At 43.4% G+C, this 20,305-nt stretch overlaps 1 protein-coding gene and 1 long non-coding RNA gene across 2 annotated transcripts; one reads left to right on the forward strand and one right to left on the reverse strand.

The window, feature by feature from the left end:
• Positions 1–4,393: 4,393 nt before the first annotated feature.
• LOC310666154 (membrane-spanning 4-domains subfamily A member 8-like) lies at positions 4,394–18,695 on the forward strand. The gene is made up of 7 exons (XM_083416817.1): positions 4,394–4,988; positions 10,101–10,307; positions 10,800–10,919; positions 11,802–11,858; positions 13,838–13,981; positions 17,159–17,272; positions 18,436–18,695. The coding sequence occupies exons 2-7, from the start codon at positions 10,104–10,106 to the stop codon at positions 18,568–18,570; spliced, it is 774 nt and encodes a 257-aa protein (XP_083272943.1). The 5' UTR covers positions 4,394–4,988; positions 10,101–10,103; the 3' UTR covers positions 18,571–18,695.
• LOC310666159 lies at positions 14,962–18,584 on the reverse strand. Its single transcript, XR_014505784.1, has 2 exons — positions 18,434–18,584; positions 14,962–17,270 (listed from the first exon to the last, which is right to left on the reverse strand). It is a non-coding gene; the product is annotated as an uncharacterized lncRNA (long non-coding RNA).
• Positions 18,696–20,305: the final 1,610 nt, after the last annotated feature.

Genomic DNA, 20,305 nt, shown 5'->3' on the forward strand with positions numbered 1-20,305 from the left:
AGCCTCTTTAATGCCTTATATGTCAAAGATGACCCCATGAGCAGAGTGGGGCTGCATTTAGTGTGTCTTTGGCTCACCACCAACTTCCATGCATTGAGTGTAGTTGATTGAATAAGAGAAGCCTCCACATATATAGTGCTACCTGATCTGGACCCCTGATTCTGCCAAGGTTCCAGATTGCAGGAAAGACTATGCATGGAAAAATATTCGGATGTAGGTTTCGCTTTTTCATATGCTATGGCTAGAACAAGGGAGGCACCTGGCATTGCTGCCAGGGGCAGAGCTAGCCACTCGAGCACCTGGAGTGGTGCACATGCCATGCACTCGGGGGTGGGACAATCTGCCCAAAGGGTGGGGCAATCCTCACAGGGGGCCAATCATGGCGTGGTGTGGTGATCCTCTTGGGGGGCGGCCAATCGTGGTGTGGCAGTGTGATCCTCCTGGTGGGAGTCCGATAGTGGCGCGGTGGCGTGATCCGCCCGGGGGGATTTTGTCACCCCCCCCCTGGGATGACACCCGGGGCAGCCTGCCCCCACCGCACCCCCCTTCCTACACCCCTGGGTGCTGCTCCACTTCCCCTTCTAAACGGGGAGTTCTCTTAGCCAGTGTGGTGTAGTGGTTAAGAGTGGTGGACTCGTCATCTGGGGAACCGGGTTCGCATCTCCGCTCCTCCACATGCAGCTGCTGGGTGACCTTGGGCCAGTCACACTTCTCTGAAGTCTCTCAGCCCCACTCGCCTCACAGAGTGTTTGTTGTTGGGGGAGGAAGGGAAAGGAGAATGTTAGCTGCTTTGAGACTCCTGAAGGGGAGTGAAAGGCGGGATATCAAATCCAAACTCTTCTGTCAAAAATGTCTTGCGGAACCTTCCAGCGTTATGGGAAATTCCAACTGTCACTCTTCATTTGCCTCTTTTCTCTCAATCTCTGTTCTAATATCTAGGTAGCCTTATGCCAAGTTTCTCATGGACTGTGATACTCTGAACAAAATAATCCTGACAGATTTACCAGTGCATTGACTGGTTTTGCCGTTAAGCGAGAGAAAGGAGTCTTGGTTTCCAAGCTTTTTACTGCCTCAGGAGGGTCACATTTTTTCACCATGACAGCATAGCCGCAAGTCATGCAAAACATCCTTCTTCCCATGTCCATCCATGAGACATGAGCTACTGTGACGATGTCAGCTCAGTTTCTCTTTGAAATTTATACCAAAGACCTGATTTGTAGCCATGATCCTGACCACATCAACTTTTTAACCATGGCTGAATTATTTTGTTTGCTTTCCTGCAAAACCATCACATCACATCTTAATGTAAATATTGTCATGAAGTGATTAATATGAGACTTGTAACTTTTACACATTTTTTTAATCTACTGGTTTTATAACTTTAATTTCGTAAATGCTTGTAGTTAAGAGATGGGATTTCACTTATATGGCTAAATATATGGATAAACCTAAAGTCACAATCAGAATATATGAACCCTACATTACTGCATTAGTTATGAAGTGCACAATGGGTTTCCAAAATACAAAACGGATGTGAATAAATGTTAGAAGCAGAAACGATGACTGTTCTCTCTCTCTCTCTCTCTCTCTCTCTCTCTCTCTCTCTCTTTTAACAGTCAGATGATAATATATGAGGTTGCCATACCTCAGGTTACACATTCCACTCCTTTGTAATATAACTGCCATGATCTCTAAGGAAGCTTCATGATTCTAGCCAAGAAAATCATTTGAAAACAAACCTGGTGTGTTCATAACTTTGCTATTAGTCGTCCTGTTCATGTAAATTTCTGATCACATAAAAAGAGTACAAACCTTCCATCATTTCCTGGTTGAAAGTAAGGGCACTCATAAAAATCTTGTGCTCCTGCTCGGGTTCTGCCACGGTTTCCAGACCATTTTAAAGGAAATGTCATGCAACACGCTATAATAGTTTAAGCAGGAAGTTAGAAGTGCATTGGTAATTGTGGCTAAGCTACCGCCACCCAGTTTGAAGCTGATACATCAGCCAAAGCAGATAAAAGGTGCTTCAAGTCACATAACAATTCAAAGTGTTGGTGCTGACCTTTAAAGCCCTAAACGGCCTCAGTCCTATATACCTGAAGGAGCATCTCCACTCCCATTGTTCAGCCCAGACACTGAGATCTAGTGCCAAGAGCCTTCTGGCAGTTCCCTCATTGCGAGAAGTGAAGTTACAGGGAACCAGACAGAGGGCCTTCTCGGTAGTGGCGCTTGCCCTGTGGAATGCCCTCCCACCAGATGTGAAGGAAATAAGCAGCTATCTTATCTTTAAAAGACATCTAAAGGCAGCCCTGTTTAGGGAAGTTTTTAATAATTAATGCTGTATTGTTTTTAACACTCAATTGGAAGCCGCCCAGAGTGCCTGGGGAAACTCAGCCAGGTGGGCGGGGTATAAATAATAAATTATTATTATTATTATTATCATTATCATTATCATTATTATCAATCATGTTTCAGTGCTGGATCAGTTAGCACTTCTGGACTGCAGATCAGATCCTTTAGGTGTGTGGAGATGGAGTTCAGCAACCTGTTAGATAAAGGTGTAGCCACAAGTAGGAGAAACAGGAACTCAAAGTGCATGCAGGCATTTGGCTGCTGGAGATGAGGGAAGCAAACCAAAAACCGCACAGCTAGTCAAATACATAAAGCACACAATTAAACACTGCAGGAAGTGATCATGGCTGAGATTCACATCCGCTTGGCACAATAGCTCGATTGATATAAGTAAACCATAGGCCAGGTCAAAAGCAACAGAGTGCAGTTGTGGCCAGCAGCACAATGTTACCCCAATCCCAGAAAAGACATTTAAACCACAGAGGTAATAGCAAGCCTGAGGAGGGCAGAATGGAGGAGAGGAGTAGCAACAGGGTCAGAAAAGGGGATGAACTCGCCTCATTGTTCAGGGCTGGGTGGTGAGCTGGAAAGTTATCCACCCTCACCTCCCTTTGAGGATTGTTTCTGGACAGGAGAAGGAAATAAGCAGGTCTTCGGAAGATTGCAATAGGAACATCAGGACACTAGAGGGAACTAGAGGCAAGCATAATGGAAAAACAGAAAGCCAAAAAAGGTGTTCGTGGTCTCCGTGATAAGATAGGTGTCTGCATCCTATCCCTATAGAATGGGATATATTGCAGCCTTACTCCCATTTCTCAATGGCAGAAGAGTCACAGGTTGTGCTCCGAGGGTTTCAGAAAAGTAAACTCTCACATGCACACTATTGCATTTCTACTTTTTAAAAAAGAGATTGGTTCCATTTTACAGCTGAGGAACAGTGAGACAAAATAATAATCAGTGCATTCATCGAATTCTTCAGCAGAAATAATAGTTAACTGAGCGTTTGTGAGAATCTGCAAAGCAGCTGAGCTTAAGAATAAACTAAAAGTTCCAGCACTTCTCTCATGAGAAGTTAAATACTGACTTCACCTCCATTGCTAGCAAATTACAAAGAAGTAATTTGAAGCTTCTTAAGCTCTTTTCTGCACCAAAATACATGCCTGCACCACAGTGGAGGCTGCAGTGGTTTTGTAGCGATGGCTATATACCACCCCACTCCTTCTGTTGGTGAAATATTAGGGCCATATGTACTATACATTTAATGCAGTATTATAGCACTGTAACAGTCTTGGCTTACCCCCAAGAGTACAGTGGTACCTCGGTTTTCGAACACAATCCGTTCCAGAAGACGGTTTGACTTCCAAAACGTTCGAAAACCGAGGCGCAAATGGCCGCCTGCAATTTCCATTCAGAAAATTGGAAAAAAAACTCAGCGGAAGCCGTTTGACTTCGGAGGCATATTTGAAAACGGAAACAATTACTTCTGGGTTTTCGGCGTTCAAAAACTGAAATGTTCGGCTTCTGAGACACTCGAAAACCGAGGTACCACTGGATCAGGAAGTTTTGTTTGTTAAAGGTGCTGAGAGTTGTTAGGAGATCCCTATTCCCCTTACAGAGCTACAATTTCCAGAGTGGTTTAACAGTCCATCACTTTTTGCAGGGAACTCTGGAATGTCATACCCTCCAACATTTCTCTGATGAAAATAGGGACATCCTACGGGACATTCCAGGACATCCTATTTCATAATAATTTTACAATTTATACACTACCCATCTGACTGGGTTACCCCAGTCACTCTGGGCAACTTCAAACATACTGTATATAAAAACATTTTTTTTAAAAAAAACTTCCCTATACAGAACTGCCTTCAGATGGCTTGGGGGTCTGATAACTCCATACCCCTCCAACATTTCTCCAATGAAAATAGGGACATCCTAATGTAAAGCGGGACATTCTGTGATCCAATCAGAAACTGGGACAGCTTCTGTAAATCTGGGAAACGGGGACACTTGGAGGGTCTGGAATCTAGCTCTGTGGGGGGAAATGAGGGTACTGAGAGTTGTTCAGAGACCCCTATTTCCCTCACTACTATAGCTACTATAAGGGAAGTGGGGTCTCCACATAACTCTCAGCACTCTCAGCAAACTACAGTCCTCGTGATTCTTTAGAAGCCATGACTGCTAAGTGGTACAGTAATTCTTCAAACGCATGGTGTGGAAGTGTCCTAGGACTAAAAGACAGGATTTAAGAGATTCACTTAGATCCACGGTAGTCCAAAATGAGCATTTTGTACAAGTTTGGAAGATCTCTCTGGTGGGAGGTGAAAAGGAACATCTGAGATTAAACAAATCACACACACAGTCTCAATGCAGAATACAAAGGCAAGCCAAGACGGAAGACAGAAAGTTATTTTGGAGTTCCTTGGCAGGAGTGAGGAGAATATCTGAAATGGAAAAAGTCCAGGGTACAGTAATCAACAGTGAAATGAGACAAAAGGAAGGAAAGGGGACGAGTCAGAGTCTGGTGCTGTGTAAACACCCCTTTTACACACTATTGCTTTCACTTCTCACTGCTTCCTGGTGATACCTGAGACACACACTGTGAGGCTGAGGACGATCAGATCAAGGAGTGTAACGTAAGTACTTTTGGACAAAGTTAATTAAATTGATTTGGGGACAGTATTTTATTTGATCCAGGCCTCAACTGGGAAAGGCCTGAAAGAATAAAATGGTTCTGCTGAACATGAGTAGAGAGTTTCCCCCTCATGAACCCCAACAAGGAACAAAAGGCAATTTTTTTATCCCTGCCACAGTGTGTGGAAGTCTTTTCTTTGGAAAATTAAGCCCTGGGCAAGCTTCTCCTCTTAGCTTAGAGAGGAATAGCAGCCACAACCACATCATACCTTAAAAATGCTCTTATACCACTTTAACAGTTATGGCTCCCCACCCCGACTGCCCCGATCCTGGGAACTGTAATTTCTTCAGGGTGCTGGGAATTCTAGCTTTGTGAGGGGTTTCCTAACAAGTCTCAGCATCCTTAACAGCTCCAAATTTAGGGTGGTATGGGTGGTTCCCCTGCACAGGGTGCCAAGCTAAGGAGATTAATAATAATAATAATATCTTTATTTATATGGATACCAGCTGAGAATATCCATAAAAGACAACTGTACCAAAAATAAGAATTGTGAAAATAAGATATATTGTTTGGGGGGGGCAATTTTTGTCCTCATTTAGGGCTCCATATTACCAAAGTCCACCCCTGCCTTTAACAAATTATACTTTCCAGGACTCTTTGGAGGAAACCATGATTATTATTATTTTTTAAAAGATATTTATTGACATTTCAACACATTACAAAAATTAGAAAGAATAAAAAAGAATAAAAAGAAAAAGAAAATACAAAATAAAAACAGTTAAAAACAAATCAGTCTTTCCGTATCTTATCTTTCATTTACTTGTTTCCCTGACCTCCTCACACCTCCTCTTCTTTTCCAGTTCAGTTGGTTAATTCAGCAAATCCTTTCACTCTTTAACTTTATCTTTATCTTAATCTTCTATCTTAATATACTAGCTTTAAATTGTCACCCGTTAACAATCCATTTTTACATATTCCTTAACATTGCTGCTAAAAAACCCCACTTAAATTCAATCCAGCATCATTCTAACATTCATTAATTTTGCAGTGTTTCTGTAAGTAGTCTTTAAATTTCTTCCAATCTTCTTCCACTGACTCTTCTCCCTGGTCTCAGATTCTGCCAGTCATTTCCACCAATTCCATATAGTCCATCACCTTCATATGCCATTCTTCCAGAGTGGGTAGTTCTTGTGTCTTCCAATACTTCGCAATAAGTATTCTTGCTGCTGTTGTAGCATACATAAAGAAAGTTCTATCCTTCTTTAACACCAATTGGCCAACCATGCCCAGGAGAAATGCCTCTGGTTTCTTCACAAAGGTATATTTAAATACCTTTTTCATTTCATTATAAATCATTTCCCAGAAGGCCTTAATCCTTGGGCACGTCCACCAAAAGTGAAAGAATGTACCTTCAGTTTCTTTACATTTCCAGCATTTATTATCGGGCAAATGATAGATTTTTGCTAGCTTGACTGGTGTCATGTACCACCTGTATATCATTTTCATAATATTCTCTCTTAAGGCATTACATGCCGTAAATTTCATACCTGTGGTCCATAACTGTTCCCAGTCAGCCATCATTATGTTGTGTCCAACATCTTGTGCCCATTTAATCATAGCAGATTTTACTGTTTCATCCAGAGTATTCCATTTCAACAGCAAGTTATACATTTTTGACAAAATCTTAGTTTTGGGTTCTAACAATTCTGTTTCCAATTTTGATTTTTCCACCTGGAAGCCGATTTTCTTATCCAATTTATATGCCTCCATTATCTGATAATAATGAAGCCAATCACACACTTTGTTTTTTAGTTTTTCAAAACTCTGCAATTTCAGTTTATCTCCCTCTTGTTCCAAAATTTCCCGGAAACCATGATTATTAAAGTGATATAAGCAGTGCTTTTTTTCAAGAAAAATAGGTGCCAGGACTCATCATGAAGTTCTTACAGTAAGTCACCGGAGAAGTGCCGGAACTGTGCTCTCGTGTGCCCTGGCTGAAAAAAAGCACTGGGCATGAGAGTGCTTTAAATATATGAAGTGGATGATGCATCAGAAAAAGCCTCGAGCTAGATTGTTCGAGACCATTTCTGATGTCACTTGCTCATTCCATAATCTAACTAAGAGATACTTACTAAGACAAAGATTCTTTCTCAGGGTTTCAGTAATGTTAGCTAGGGGTTAAAAGCATTCCCTTTCGAAAGGAATACAAAACTGTAGGGCTGAATCTCAGGGCTAAGATCCAGCTCCCCTAAAGCCCAAAGGCCCCTCAAATGATCACCTGGAGAGTAGCAGATTATGGAGGCAGAGGCAGAGAGACCCAGCACCATGACTGTCATGGGCATGCCAGCGGATAATGCATTTACCCTTTTTTCGTTTTAAAACAGCATTTATTATCCAGGCATGTGTATGGTTACAGAAGTTCATTTTACTATTTTTACTTTTAAAACAAACAATCCTTTCCTACAAAGTGTGTTCTCCCTCATGGAGAGCACGTGTTGCGGTGGGGTCTGCCGAACCACCCCTCTGTTGCCAGGCACGGTCTCTAAGGATGGCCTGGGGCAACGATTGGTTCGCTGGGTTGCTGGGGTAAAAGTTATGCTGCAATTTTGGTGGGAGGGGTAAGATGTTTAAATACTCTGCACGCAGCTTGGGTCTTTTTCTTTGCTGCGTGCAACAGATCACCCGCCCACCCGCCCTAAAGTAAGGGGTTGTTGCATTGACCTTGCTATGCCTGTCATGGGGTCGTTTGCTGTTGGGGCAGGGGCCTGGTAGGAATTTTGTCCATCTGGCTGATTGGCTGGGCAATTTAGCTTTTGCCTACTGCGTAGCAAATCGTCACAACTTGTAAGGTTGCAGTTAGGCATTGGTTATAAATTGGTGGAGGAGGGGTTAGGATAGGCTGTGCCTGCCCCTCCATGGTCGCTGCGGAAAGGGAATTCCGTTAAAGGAATCCTGGGGCTTGCCATCTTTTCGTCCAATCCCTGGAATGGGACTAGGGCCGGCAAGCCTTGGGGAGCATGCGGGTGAGAATTGAGGGCCTGTGACTCAGCTCCATTTCTCCCCAACTTGTTTTCCCTTACTGGTTTTCGGTGGTGCCCAGAAGTCAGTTCTGTCCCCAGGCGGGGGGACAGGTAGTCTTAACCAATGCCTAAACAACCACTCATGGTTTTGTATTTAAATAAAGTTGTGGCCAAAATTATGCCAAAAACCTTAAACAAAAATTAAGTGTGCGTTGTGAGTTATTTGGGGAGTGGCTTGGGGACCTCGACACGCAACAACATGGTTTGCATATTCCCAAATAAGCATATGCGGCACCAGGGCAGCAGAATCAAATGCCATTTTACTCGTGTTGCCTTTCTGGTACTATGTGGTTTTAAAAAAATTATACTGCACATGTTCAGAGTATTTCTTCTTTAACAGGGTTGGTCAAATGTATTTGTGTGGAGGGGGGTTGTGCTAACTTATCAGGCATGTGGAAGCAGTTGTAAAGCATGGAATGGATGTTGGGGAGGGGGACATGTTAATTGTGTCATTCCCCTCCCTAAATCTTCTGAATTTACAAGGGAAACAAGTGGCAGAGAGACTGGTTTTTCATTCCCCCCCCCACTACTTCCACCTCTCAAAGTACAACTGGGTAAGTATCCTTAGGCCATGTGGATTAGATGTTACAATTATTATAGTTAGAATTATTGTTCTACAATTTAGAATGCTTCTATCCCGGTTTATAAGAGGCTTTCAGAGCAGCTTATGGGTGAATCTCAGTAAAAACCACACTCAAATATACTACAGGAACAGAAATCACATGGTGTACCCGCCTTTTTCCTTGGTGCCATACCAGGCAGGAGCTCCCACCAAAATATTCTGAGATAAAGGCGTAGGATTGAGCAGCTGGAACTTGCTCAGCCCCTGATGAGGGCTCTTCCCTTCCTTTCCTAACAATTCATAAGAGCTGCATTATAAACTAAAGAATGCAGTTAACAAACAAATTCAGTCTCTTCCTGTTCAAACTCGTCCTGTTAGAAACTTTCAGGATGTCAATTCTGCCATCAACCTCAACACAGTCATCAAGACTAAGATCAAAGTTCACAGTGTCAATGCAAATTCTGGTATGAATCGTTACAACCATCTTTTAAAAGCAATATTTCCTTCCCTGCCCATGCCACTGGAAGGAGCAAGAAACCCTTTACTGATAAGATACATAAAGCTATTGCATGCCCCTGTCTCATGCTTAGAGGTCTGTGTGGGCACCAGCATGCCTAATAAAAGTTTAAATGAGTCAAGAGAGAGCTAGATTAGGTCAAGAATAATGCTGATCTCTCCTTCCCTTTCGTGTCTCTGAAGCCCCAAATAGAATCTGGTATAGTTGGTGCACAGCGCTATTTTTCTAGAAAAAGAGGTGCCGGAACTCATGATGAACGCCCCCCCCCCCTTGTTCTCTTATAATGGCAATGGCACCCACCCGAGAGGTGACAGAACTGAGTTTTTTTGAGTTCTGGCTGGGGAAAAAAAGCCCTTTTGGTACACAACCCAAAAGGAACCTAGCAGAAACTGTTCTCTGCTCTTTGTGTTTGTCTGGCACAGTCTGTGGTCCCAAAATTATCTAGAGTACTGCAAATTACAGGTTTAGTGTATGTCCCATGTTGCCATATCCTGAATCAAGCTCTGCCCCCTGCAATTCACCGCCACCCTGATCCTTCACTTGGATTCACATCATCTGTTGGGCAAGGCAGGTGTTCCCAGGCAACCTGCCATTGGGCTGAGCAGCAGGATCAGGGCACCTCCTCTACCTGCTCCACCAGATAGTACACCAATGGTAATGGCCGGCTTGGGTACCTCTGGGTCCCGCAGCCAAGCAGAGGCATGAGCTAGATTAGTCCAGGAGGAGGACATCTGGTCCAGTGGTAGGTGCCCGCTGATATTCCTGCCTGCTCTGATTTGTGAGGAAGAGTGAAGAGTTTAAGCTGCTCTTAAAATAAACCCACAGTGATTAGGGAGCTGGGGCTCCAAGGGCCCAGATCACGTTCATAATTCAAGGTTCCACTGTATTTGCCCAAATCTGAGTGGTTATTTTTTAAAAATTGTATCTTTGGTTTGTTTGTTTGTCTTTTTGCAGATAATGGCTAATAGAACTGTGGTGCTGATTCCTCAAACTAATGCCAGTGTTATCCAAGCAGGCCAGGGAATCCTTGGTACTGTTACCCTACCACCAGGGACGCTACAATACATACAATATGCAGGCCAGCAGATTGGAAGCCCCAACAACCAACCTCAAACAGGGTGGATAGAGAAACTTGTCAAAGTGGAGGCCAAGACTCTGGGGGTAAGTGTATCTGAGATCTGCCAACATGGAGGTCCAATGAATTAAATGAATATTGCATATGATTGCAGTGTTGCTCCCTGGCAGGGGGGTGAGGAAGAAAACCAGTTTGGCTTGCGTTTTCCCTGGAAACCAACCAAATTTGCACTTCCCAAAACAATAGGCAGACTACAATGCAGTTCTCTGAATTTTGTGATACAGTTCTCCAACCCAAGAAACGTACATGTTAGGGGAACAGGTTCTACAGATGCATATATTAATTAAAATGTCATACAGAAATGTGTTATAGTAAAGGAAATGGCTTGTAAAATGTGGAGGGGGGGGGTATGCTATGCCTACTACTTGCATGGAGAGGGAGCAAGGTCCAATTTACTAGCAGGCAAAGGGGGGGGGGGGATGACCTGGGTGAGCATCATGAGGTGGGGAGAATGTGTTTCAGTTCTGAATTTACCAAAGAGAAATTGATGTGCTGTTTTGTGCATTTTGTTCCTACAGGCCATCCAGATCTTAATTGGTTTGATACACATTGGCTTTGGGAGTGTGTCAGCTGTTCTTTGTACCTGGCTGTTGACTCTTGCTACTCTTGGAGGTTACCCATTCTGGGGTGGACTATTTGTAAGCAGAATATTATTTGCCTTTTGAGTGACAGTGTGTATCAATGCCTATGATTTTGAATTTAGGCTTTGCAGATCTGCATCCAAATCCCTGTTCAGGTGGTGACTCCTTGTGTGCGGAGAATGGGCGACTGGTAACAGAATAGTTGTGTCATTAAGAAGGCTTTCCCTGAAGTACACGCTACTCATTTTAAGGATTTGTAATTGTAGAAAAGGCTTCATTTCTTGAGTATATAGTTTTTAGACATCAGGCTTAAATGCATCTTTTCTAGAAAGCATTTGGATTAAGTAAGCGAGTGTCTAACCCATGGCTCTCCAGTTGTTCGTGGACTACAACTCCCATCATTCCTGGCTATTGGTTATGCTGGCTAGGGCTACTGGGAGTTGTAGGGCTCTTGCCAGCTATGCCCTCTTCCAGCACTCTCCATTCCATCCCTCTTCTCCGTGGGAATTCTACTTCAGCCGGCACTCTGAGGTTGCCAACCAGACTCAGTCCTCACTAGGCTGTTCTGAGTTTTTGCCTTCCTCTTTTCAGTTCCTACCACCCCACCCCAAATATCTTTTGCATTTTTGAAACTGGGTTTTCCTAAGCTTGTTGATACCGTCCCCCCATTTGCCTTTTGTGTGGATGGTGTTACTCTGGCTACACAAGGGACAGCACTTAGAGAATTGAGGCCGCTATTTGAATATTTGTGATTATGCAGGTATGTGATTCTAACATGATAAAAACAATGCTTCTCTTCCTAGAAGGATAAACTAGTGAACTTCAAGATAGAAAAGGTTCTGTTATCTGATATAACCCAGTTTTTTACAGTAGAGAGCATGTTTTTGAAATTTCTAAATGAACTTCAGTCAAATGTGTCTTTTTCCTTGTTTTGTGCAGTTCATTATTTCTGGAACCATGTCGGTGTTAGCTGAGAAATATGGAACTCCCTGTCAGGTGAGAGATAAAGAAATGTGAGTTTTAATCTCTTCTATGATCCAGGAGGGACGCGGGTGGCACTGTGGGTAAAACCTCAGTGCCTAGGACTTGCCGATCGTATGGTCGGCGGTTCAAATCCCCGCGGCGGGGTGAGCTCCTGTCGTTCGGTCCCAGCTCCTGCCCACCTAGCAGTTCGAAAGCACCCTTAAGTGCGAGTAGATAAATAGGTACCGCGTTCTAGCGGGAAGGTAAACGGCGTTTCTGTGTGCTGCACTGGCTCGCCAGAGCAGCGATGTCATGCTGGCCACGTGACCTGGAAGTGTCTTCGGACAGCGCTGGCCCCCGGCCTCTTAAGCAAGATGGGCGCGCAACCCCAGAGTCGGTCACGACTGGCCCGTACGGGCAGGGGTACCTTTACCTTTACCTTTACTATGATCCAGGAAATGCCAGTTAATGTGTTTCCTTCTTATTACAAATCCAAGGCCATATTGGCAGCTTCCTCTGTAGATCTTCATTTATTGTAAGCCCAAGTTCTGGAACAAGGAGCCTCCATCAAGTCCCACCCTCTGTTCCCATAAACATCCATCTTGACCAGACCAGCCTTTGTCTGAAATGAGGACCCTCTTTGACCAATGGAGAATGCAGAGGCAGCCTTGAGTCTGCCAGCTGGACCTGTTGCCCTTCTTTCAGGACTCTAGCAAGGAACTGTGCATTCGTTGTGCCCCTTCTGATATTCCTCACTGGCATATGCAAATTCTATCCATTTATGTGAAAAGCAAAAGAAATTACAACCATTTTTAGATTCCCCACTATAGGCCATGGAGGCAAAACAGGTTTGGATTTCACTAATCGGATGCTAACCTGAATAATAAATCAAATTGGAATGACCCGCAGCAGGCCTGAAACAGCTACTTCCAAACGCAACAGAACTTGCCATAGTTGCTGAGGCTGATGGGAATTGGGAGTCTGAAAACATTAGGAGGGTGCCAGGTTTGTGAAGGTTGATTGCTCAACAAACTAAAACTTATTTTTCTGTAAGGGAAATACTGCCCCCCCCCCCCCGATTCAACACAGGAATTGTGTTGACATTTAATTTATATTAAGAACTCAATAGATGAACATTCCTGAACTACTTTCCTTTCCTTTAAACATCAAAATAGGTAGACCAATACATAGTACGATGCATGTTATATACGTATAATGTATACATCAAAAATGACACAATTTGAAGGAGCTCAGTAACTAACATGGAATTGTTTTATGGAGGTTACCTTAATTCAAAATATTGCCAGAACTGCTAGAAGCTCTCCCACAGAAGAGTCAGGATAGGCAGCTTCATGTTCTTATCAGATAATTTAACTTTAAGGTAACCTTGTGCTATGAGTCTGTGGGGTTCCTGGGCTCCTCTTCTAATTCTTGAGGTTAGTAAATGATAATGTTTTATCACTACTTAAAGGTAAAGGTAAAGGGACCCCTGACCATTAGGTCCAGTTGTGACTGACTCTGGTGTTGTGGCGCTCATCTCGCTTTATTGGCCGAGGGAGCCGGCGTACAGCTTCCGGGTCATGTGGCCAGCATGACTAAGCCGCTTCTGGCAAACCAGAGCAGAGCACGGAAACACCGTTTACCTTCCCGCCGGAGCAGTACCTATTTATCTACTTGCACTCTGACGTGCTTTCAAACTGTTAGGTTGGCAGGAGCAGGGACCGAGCAAGGTACAGTGGTACCTCAGGTTACATACGCTTCAGGTTACAGACTCCGCTAACCCAGAAATAGTACCTCAGGTTAAGAACTTTGCTTCAGGATGAGAACAGAAATTGTGCAGTGGCGGTGCAGCGACAGCAGGAGGCCCCATTAGCTAAAGTGGTGCTTCAGGTTAAGAACAGTTTCAGGTTAAGAACGGACCTCCTGAACGAATTAAGTACTTAACCCGAGGTACCACTGTATTTGCTTTGTACTTTTTGGAGCCTGAAAATGACATTCTTTGTTTCTTTCAGGTGCGAAGCAGCGTAGGAATGAATATCACAAGTGCTGTAATGGCATTAGTTGGCATCATTCTGTATGTGGTAGAGCTGTCTGTAGGTCCTTTTCGTTATTATCCATATGATTATGAGGCTGAGCAAAGGTATTATTGGGCAAAGGTAAGTGAAAAGAACGCTATGCAGAACTTTGGCCTTTGGACTAATCAGTGTATGTGAGAAACAACTTATGTGAACCCGATGGAACTTCCCCTTCCTCTCCTCTCCCCGTGTGCCCCCCCTCCAAATCTGCAGGTGAGGAGTGAGAGGAAGAAGAAGAGGGAGATGTTCTGTTGTACTCACAGAAGTTGTCCCATGACTGCAATGATTCAATTTGATGTCTTTATGGGCAGCATCCAGAAAGAGGGAGAAATCCCAATCACCATCAGTTTTGCTTTCTGTTTTCAACACATCACTTCTCACTGCTAAAGAGACTAGCCACTATTTAGTTTAAAAGGTAGCTTGCCTCTTCAGCAGTGAAAATAGCAAGCATAGCTGAAGCTCTCCCACCCAGGTCCCTTCTTTGCATTTTGGTTTGTAGCTTTGGAAACCCAGCATTCTGGCAGGCTCTGAAGCCTGGACAGAAATGCCTGACCATTTGGTCTTAAGCTGTTCTTTCTCCATAGCTTACTACAGTTTGTTCTCTTTCAAAAACAGATGAATACCCACTAGGCATCAGTTCTGCTACTTTCAAGCCTCCTCCATCATGTAGATGGAGCTACATGACTCAGCCTGTGGACAATGTGGCCCTTGGTCACAGGCTCTGATTTTGCCTGCCATTTGGAATGGTACGCCAGATTTAAAGTTTTTATTGGTGCTGTTTTACTGGACTTTTAAAAACATTTTTTACCTTCAAAGTTTTGGGATGGCAGATTTTCTAGAATTCTTGTTCAAGGCAGCTTTTGGAACTGGTAGTCAGTGTGGCCTTTTACAGCAGTTGTTAGTGCTGTGTTGAAAACTATCCTCCAACAGCTCGAAGAAATTCTGCCCACACAACAGAGGCTTCTTTCATTCTACCTCATTCGCACAGCACTTTAGATTTATTGTGGCTCTGGGGAGGCAGGCTACCAGACTCTTGAGATCAGCACACTCAGTGATTTTGCTTTTAATTAAGTTCTTCATTTTAGCCTCAGAATCGCAGTTGGAAGGGACCCTGAGAGTCATCTAGTCCAACCCCCTGCAATGTGGGAATCTCAACTAAAGCATCCATCACCTCTGCTTAAAAACCTCCAGTGAAGGTTTATTAGTGCTACTATTATTACTGCTCTGTGCTTGCTACTTACCTGTGCAAACATCTTTCCACTAAGCAGTCATTCTGTTACTAGAAAAATTACATATCCCCAATACTAGCACTGTAATATTTTTGTCCCTGAGAAAATACTATTTATCCAAAATACTATGCATCCATTCCGTCATGCTCCTTCTGGGGTAGTTTGTCCACCTTTGGTCTCCACCCTGCACTCAGCTCTCACCTGTGGCCCCTAGAAGCTTTCAGCATGCGACAGCAGCCACATGCCAGAAAATGGCTTCGGTTGGCCAGTTAAACCAGGTGATGGCAGCCGATGGGTCTTAAACCCTTGGTAAGTTAAGGACTTCCCCTGCAAGCGAAGACAGGCTCTGGTGAATTGAGCGGATGAGACCAGTAGCAGATCCAACAGCCAAGAAGGTGGTTTCTGCACACGCTGTAGAGGGAAGTGAGCTCATCAGCCTGGGAAGGTAGCCCATCTAGGAGAAGAGAAACTCTGATCCTAAACCTCTGCTGCCTTGCAGGATATATTCGGGAGAAGACAATGCTAAGGAGCAAATGCTACATAAATCCAGAGTGGAGTCTAAGGTGGCTGGGTGGTGCTTTATATGCTTCTTCCCAGCAACTCCTGCAGCCCAACTGGTGCCAAGCGTATTGCTCTGCTTTCCTTTGGACCACATCAGCGAGGCCAAGAGGGGGCAGGGTCATGTCATCTGGGCAGCCCAGGACCTTCCTACACACTGCCCAGGCTTGCACCTTGGGGAGGTCACTTTGGTGCTGATAACGCAGTGGTGTGACTTCACCCCCAGAGGCACACTCCATTGTCTCTTGATGCCAACAACAACTTGCAGTTGGGAAATGCCATTTGGAATATGGCTATGCAGTTGCCATGGGCTCCCATTAGATAATGTGGCATCATTGTACATGAAAGGCAGAATGTCTTACTCTGCCTCTTCCTTGAGCTGGGGAGTGAAGAGAAGGTGTCTTGTTTCAAAAAGGGAAGGGATGCAACAACAACAAAACCAGACGTGGGATTTTTCCAGCTCCAGTTTCTTGCATGTTCTGAATGTTCACCCTGGGTGCTGAGTTCTGATGTTGTTTGAAATCAGAAACGCCAGCATAATGACTTGAGTCGCTACATTATAAACAAAAGAAATTCCCTTTTGAGGAGGCAAGATTAATTTGTCATGAAAGCTGACAAAGCAAATAAGACCAAGGGGTGGTGTTCATTTCAGGGCAGACTTTGGAGTGCCAAAATACCTTAAATTCATGCATAAATGCACTGACATTTCTGCTCCTTAGGATTCTTCCCAGCTGCTGCTTTTCCTTCACAAGGATGTGTTGCGAATGACATAGGAGGGTTAACAAAGAGGGTATTTTTGGATGTGAGACTCAAATTGGCTCTTCCTTTGTCTGGTCTCATACAAATGTAAACCCAACTAAGGAGAATGTGCACAGGGTTGTTCTTTTGCAGATATCCCATAATAGAGCCTTTAAATGAGGCTCAAATGACCATGTTTAGAGTTGTGTGAGGGCATTCCAGGTTCCACTGCCTTCCCAACAATGTCGGTCCTGGGTTGGTAGCCCTGCTTTGGGATGCTGCAAAACACAAACATGCTATGAGGGTCTCTGCCCAGCTTCAAATTCACCAAGGGTGAAACTAGGTTTTATTTCATCTAGGTCAAAGACCCAGCACATTTGCGTAAACACACACAGAGGCTGGGAGCCTCAATGGTGCCCTTTTGGAGGCTTCATCCCGAGGGGGGGGGGGCAGACAACTAAAGCCCCCCCCAACCCCAGTAGCTACGGCACTGTACTCTCTATCCTTGGTTTTACAATTGTACGTTTCAAGAGGTATTTGTATGTGAAGCAAACGCTTTAATCAAATTATTCAAAATCATCACCATTACCAGCAGATTTTCCTAGGCTGATTCCCAGACGTTTACATAGAAGATGGAGACTAGGACACTTTTTAATGTTGCAACTGAACTTAATTGGCAGTACTTTGAACTGTATATGATAAATGACCTTCTACCCGCTTCTGTGCTCCACAGGCTGTAAGTACTGGGCTTGGAGTTGTTCTCCTCTTGTTCAGCTTTCTGGAGTTCTTCATTGCTGTCTCATTAGCACATTTTGGGTGCCAGTTAACCTGCTGTTCCAATGACCCTGTAAGCATTTGATCCCTTGCTTAAAGTTTAAGCAGATCTTGTCGAGAGGTTTGGAGAGGATTATTCCTTTAAAGATTATGTTTCCACCCCACCCTGTGTCCAAAGAGCCACCTACCACTTCCACATATATCCTCACAACAACCCTGGAAGGTAGTTCAAGGTGAAAGTGAGTGACTGGCGAGCTTCATAACCAAGGAAGCTTCATAACCAACAACTTTACCAGCCATTTTTTGCCCAGAGAACCTACAGGTCTTTGCCACTACTTTATCACTGTTATAAAAAGTGTTAAAGTGTGTGGAATATTTTCCCTGAACACATGAAACAATACAACGAAGAAAAATCACACCCCATTACCGAGGACTTCTCTCATGAGTAAACTTGCACAGATAGATGTTCATCCCTGGAGTCTAGTGCTGTGAATCCAGTGTTGATCATAAACACTCCTTTAAGAGGAAAGACGAACCCCAAACAAATAACCCAGTTTATCTCTAAACTCGGCTGAGAGGGCAGGAATCTTTTTAAAGAAGGAAGTCCCAGACATTTTTGTGTTCATTTACCCCCTTGCCCCTGCCGCCCCACCAGCACCATCCCCCTCTTGCCTGCATGGCATGGGGGTGGCCACAAAGCACCAGCTGTGGCACCTGCAGAATGCTTGTGTCAGCGCTGACTTCTGGTAAGATCTTGCCGAAGTCTGGCACCCTCATCTCAGAACATCCAGACGTGGGGGATGTGCTCCTCAAGACATGAGCCCAAGCACTGTGTGATTAAACCCATTGTTCACATTACACCAACATGTAGCGGTACACTATGCAGTAGTAGAATATGGGGACAAAGGCTTTATTCCTTGTCCCAGTTTGACTAGGCAGGATTTACCTGTCATGCAACTTTTAGAGCAAAACAGAAGGATTTGTGGAACTGCAGAGCAGGAAGTGCAGTTGCAAATTGATAATCTGCCAGCTCCAGCCCTTTTCCGATATTTTAACACTGATCCTCACACAATCAGAATTGCTCGCTGGCCCTGCCCCTTCTGTGATGTTCTCACCCTCATTCATGATGATGACCAGAGTGGTGGCGGCCCCTGAATGCTGCCAGGATGGCGATTATGACAATGGTGATGACATGGCATGTGTCTTCTTCTGATGAATTACTCTTCTGTTATACAGGCAATGGTTTATATTCCCTACACTGTTGATACGGCTCCCACTGAAGGCAATTGTGTTCCTCCTCCTCCTCCTCCTCCAGCTTCTGCTCCTCCTCCAGCTTACAGTACTGTGGATTCTTTCGCCAAGAATGAGTGAAGAATCTAAAGGAGAAGTTGTATATGGGAGATGCTGCTAAAGGAGTGGAATTAATACTCATTTGCTTTTCTGTCTTTTTTGGCACATATATCCATTTTTAATAAAATGTTATTAGAATTTAGAAAGAGGAATGCAAAGATTATTATCAAATATCTTTTTAAAATAAATCAAAACTAAAATGTTAATCCTGATGAAAACACAAACCCAAAGAAAAAGAAGAGGAAAGGGGGGAAAGAAGAGAGGGGTGGAAAAAGAATTGAAAGAGAAAAAATAGAGTTAAGAAAATAAAGAACTTCTGATTCTTCGTCTATCAGCTCTATATCAACTTTATTCAACTCATCCACTCCAATATAACACCTGTCAAAACTACTTTCTATAAACCAACGTTATCTTCAGTTCTCAAACCCAAATGTCATTTATTCATTTTCTTTTTCACGGAAAAATTCTATAAGAGTTTTCCAGTCTTTAGTATATGTTAACAATGACATTTCTCTGATTAAACATGTCAATTTTGCGCTCTCAGCTAAGTTCAATAATTTTAATAACTATTCCTCTGTTGTTGGTAATTATGAGTTTTTCCATCTTTGTTCTTATAAAAGTCTTGCCACCGCAATCATATATTGAAATAAAGGTTCTAGGGGTCTTAGTAAATCAAAACTTAGTCAACAGTGTGATACAGCAACAAAAAAAGGCTAATGCAATTATAGGCTGCATCAACAGAAGTATAGTGTCCACATCAAGGGGATTAATAGTACCACTCCAATCTGGACTTTTTTAAACAATTGCAAACTAATGTGGGGAACTGAATTTTAAGATTGGAGAAATTAACAACTGAGAGGACCCAAAATTGATATTCTCCCATCCCTAGTAGCAAGGACAAACCCCTTTTTAACCACTAGTCACAGGTATATGCAGCCTTCATATCTGGGTCTCAACCACAGGCTAGCATTTTTGCCAAGAGTTCTGCTATGTATATCTGTCATCTTAGAGCTTTTGCAATGCTTATCAGATTCTATGCATCCTAATTCTATCAGGTAGCTGCTTAAAAATATCCTTCTAAAATGGCAAATTTAGGGACTGAGGTCTCTAGACCTGCCTTTACAAAAGGCATTGCTAAAAGCATCTTGAATATTAAAAAAATAATAATGGAAAACCAGCATATTCCTCACATGAGCCTCCCAAGAACAGCTATTGAATTGAAGGCCAGACTTATTTAGGAGGAAGAACAGTTACGTAAGAGAACGTGCTGCTGAGCTGCTGCTCCCCACCCCACACTGAACAATCACAGCCTCCCTCCTCTGACACAGTTAACACGCAGAAGCAGGGCTTAATATTATTATTTATTTCATTTATGAACTGCTTTCTATTAAGTTCAATTTTGAAGTGGTTTCACAACAGGATGTATAAAAAACAGCCAAAATGATTCCCTGCATAAAAACAAGCGTAGCACAAGGACTTTGGGTGAGAGTTACATTAATTAATTGCATATACAAAAATAATGCCTAATCCAATCAAGATACCAACTGATACTTCCACATAGATCAAGGGCCCAGCCCCTCTCTGGTTAGTGGAGTTAAGTGCTGCCTCTAACTCAGTTGACTGCAAATTGTAAGAACACAAGCATGCTTTTGTGCAGTGTGGGATTTATGTATAAGTTAAACAAGCTATAGCTTAGGACCCTACTCTCTTGGGGCCCCCAAAAAACATTTAAAGGAAACAAACTGGATGTACATCT

Source organism: Podarcis tiliguerta, assembly GCF_965153285.1.
Source record: "Podarcis tiliguerta genome assembly, chromosome: 1".
In the NCBI taxonomy this organism is placed as follows: Eukaryota; Metazoa; Chordata; class Lepidosauria; order Squamata; family Lacertidae; genus Podarcis; species Podarcis tiliguerta.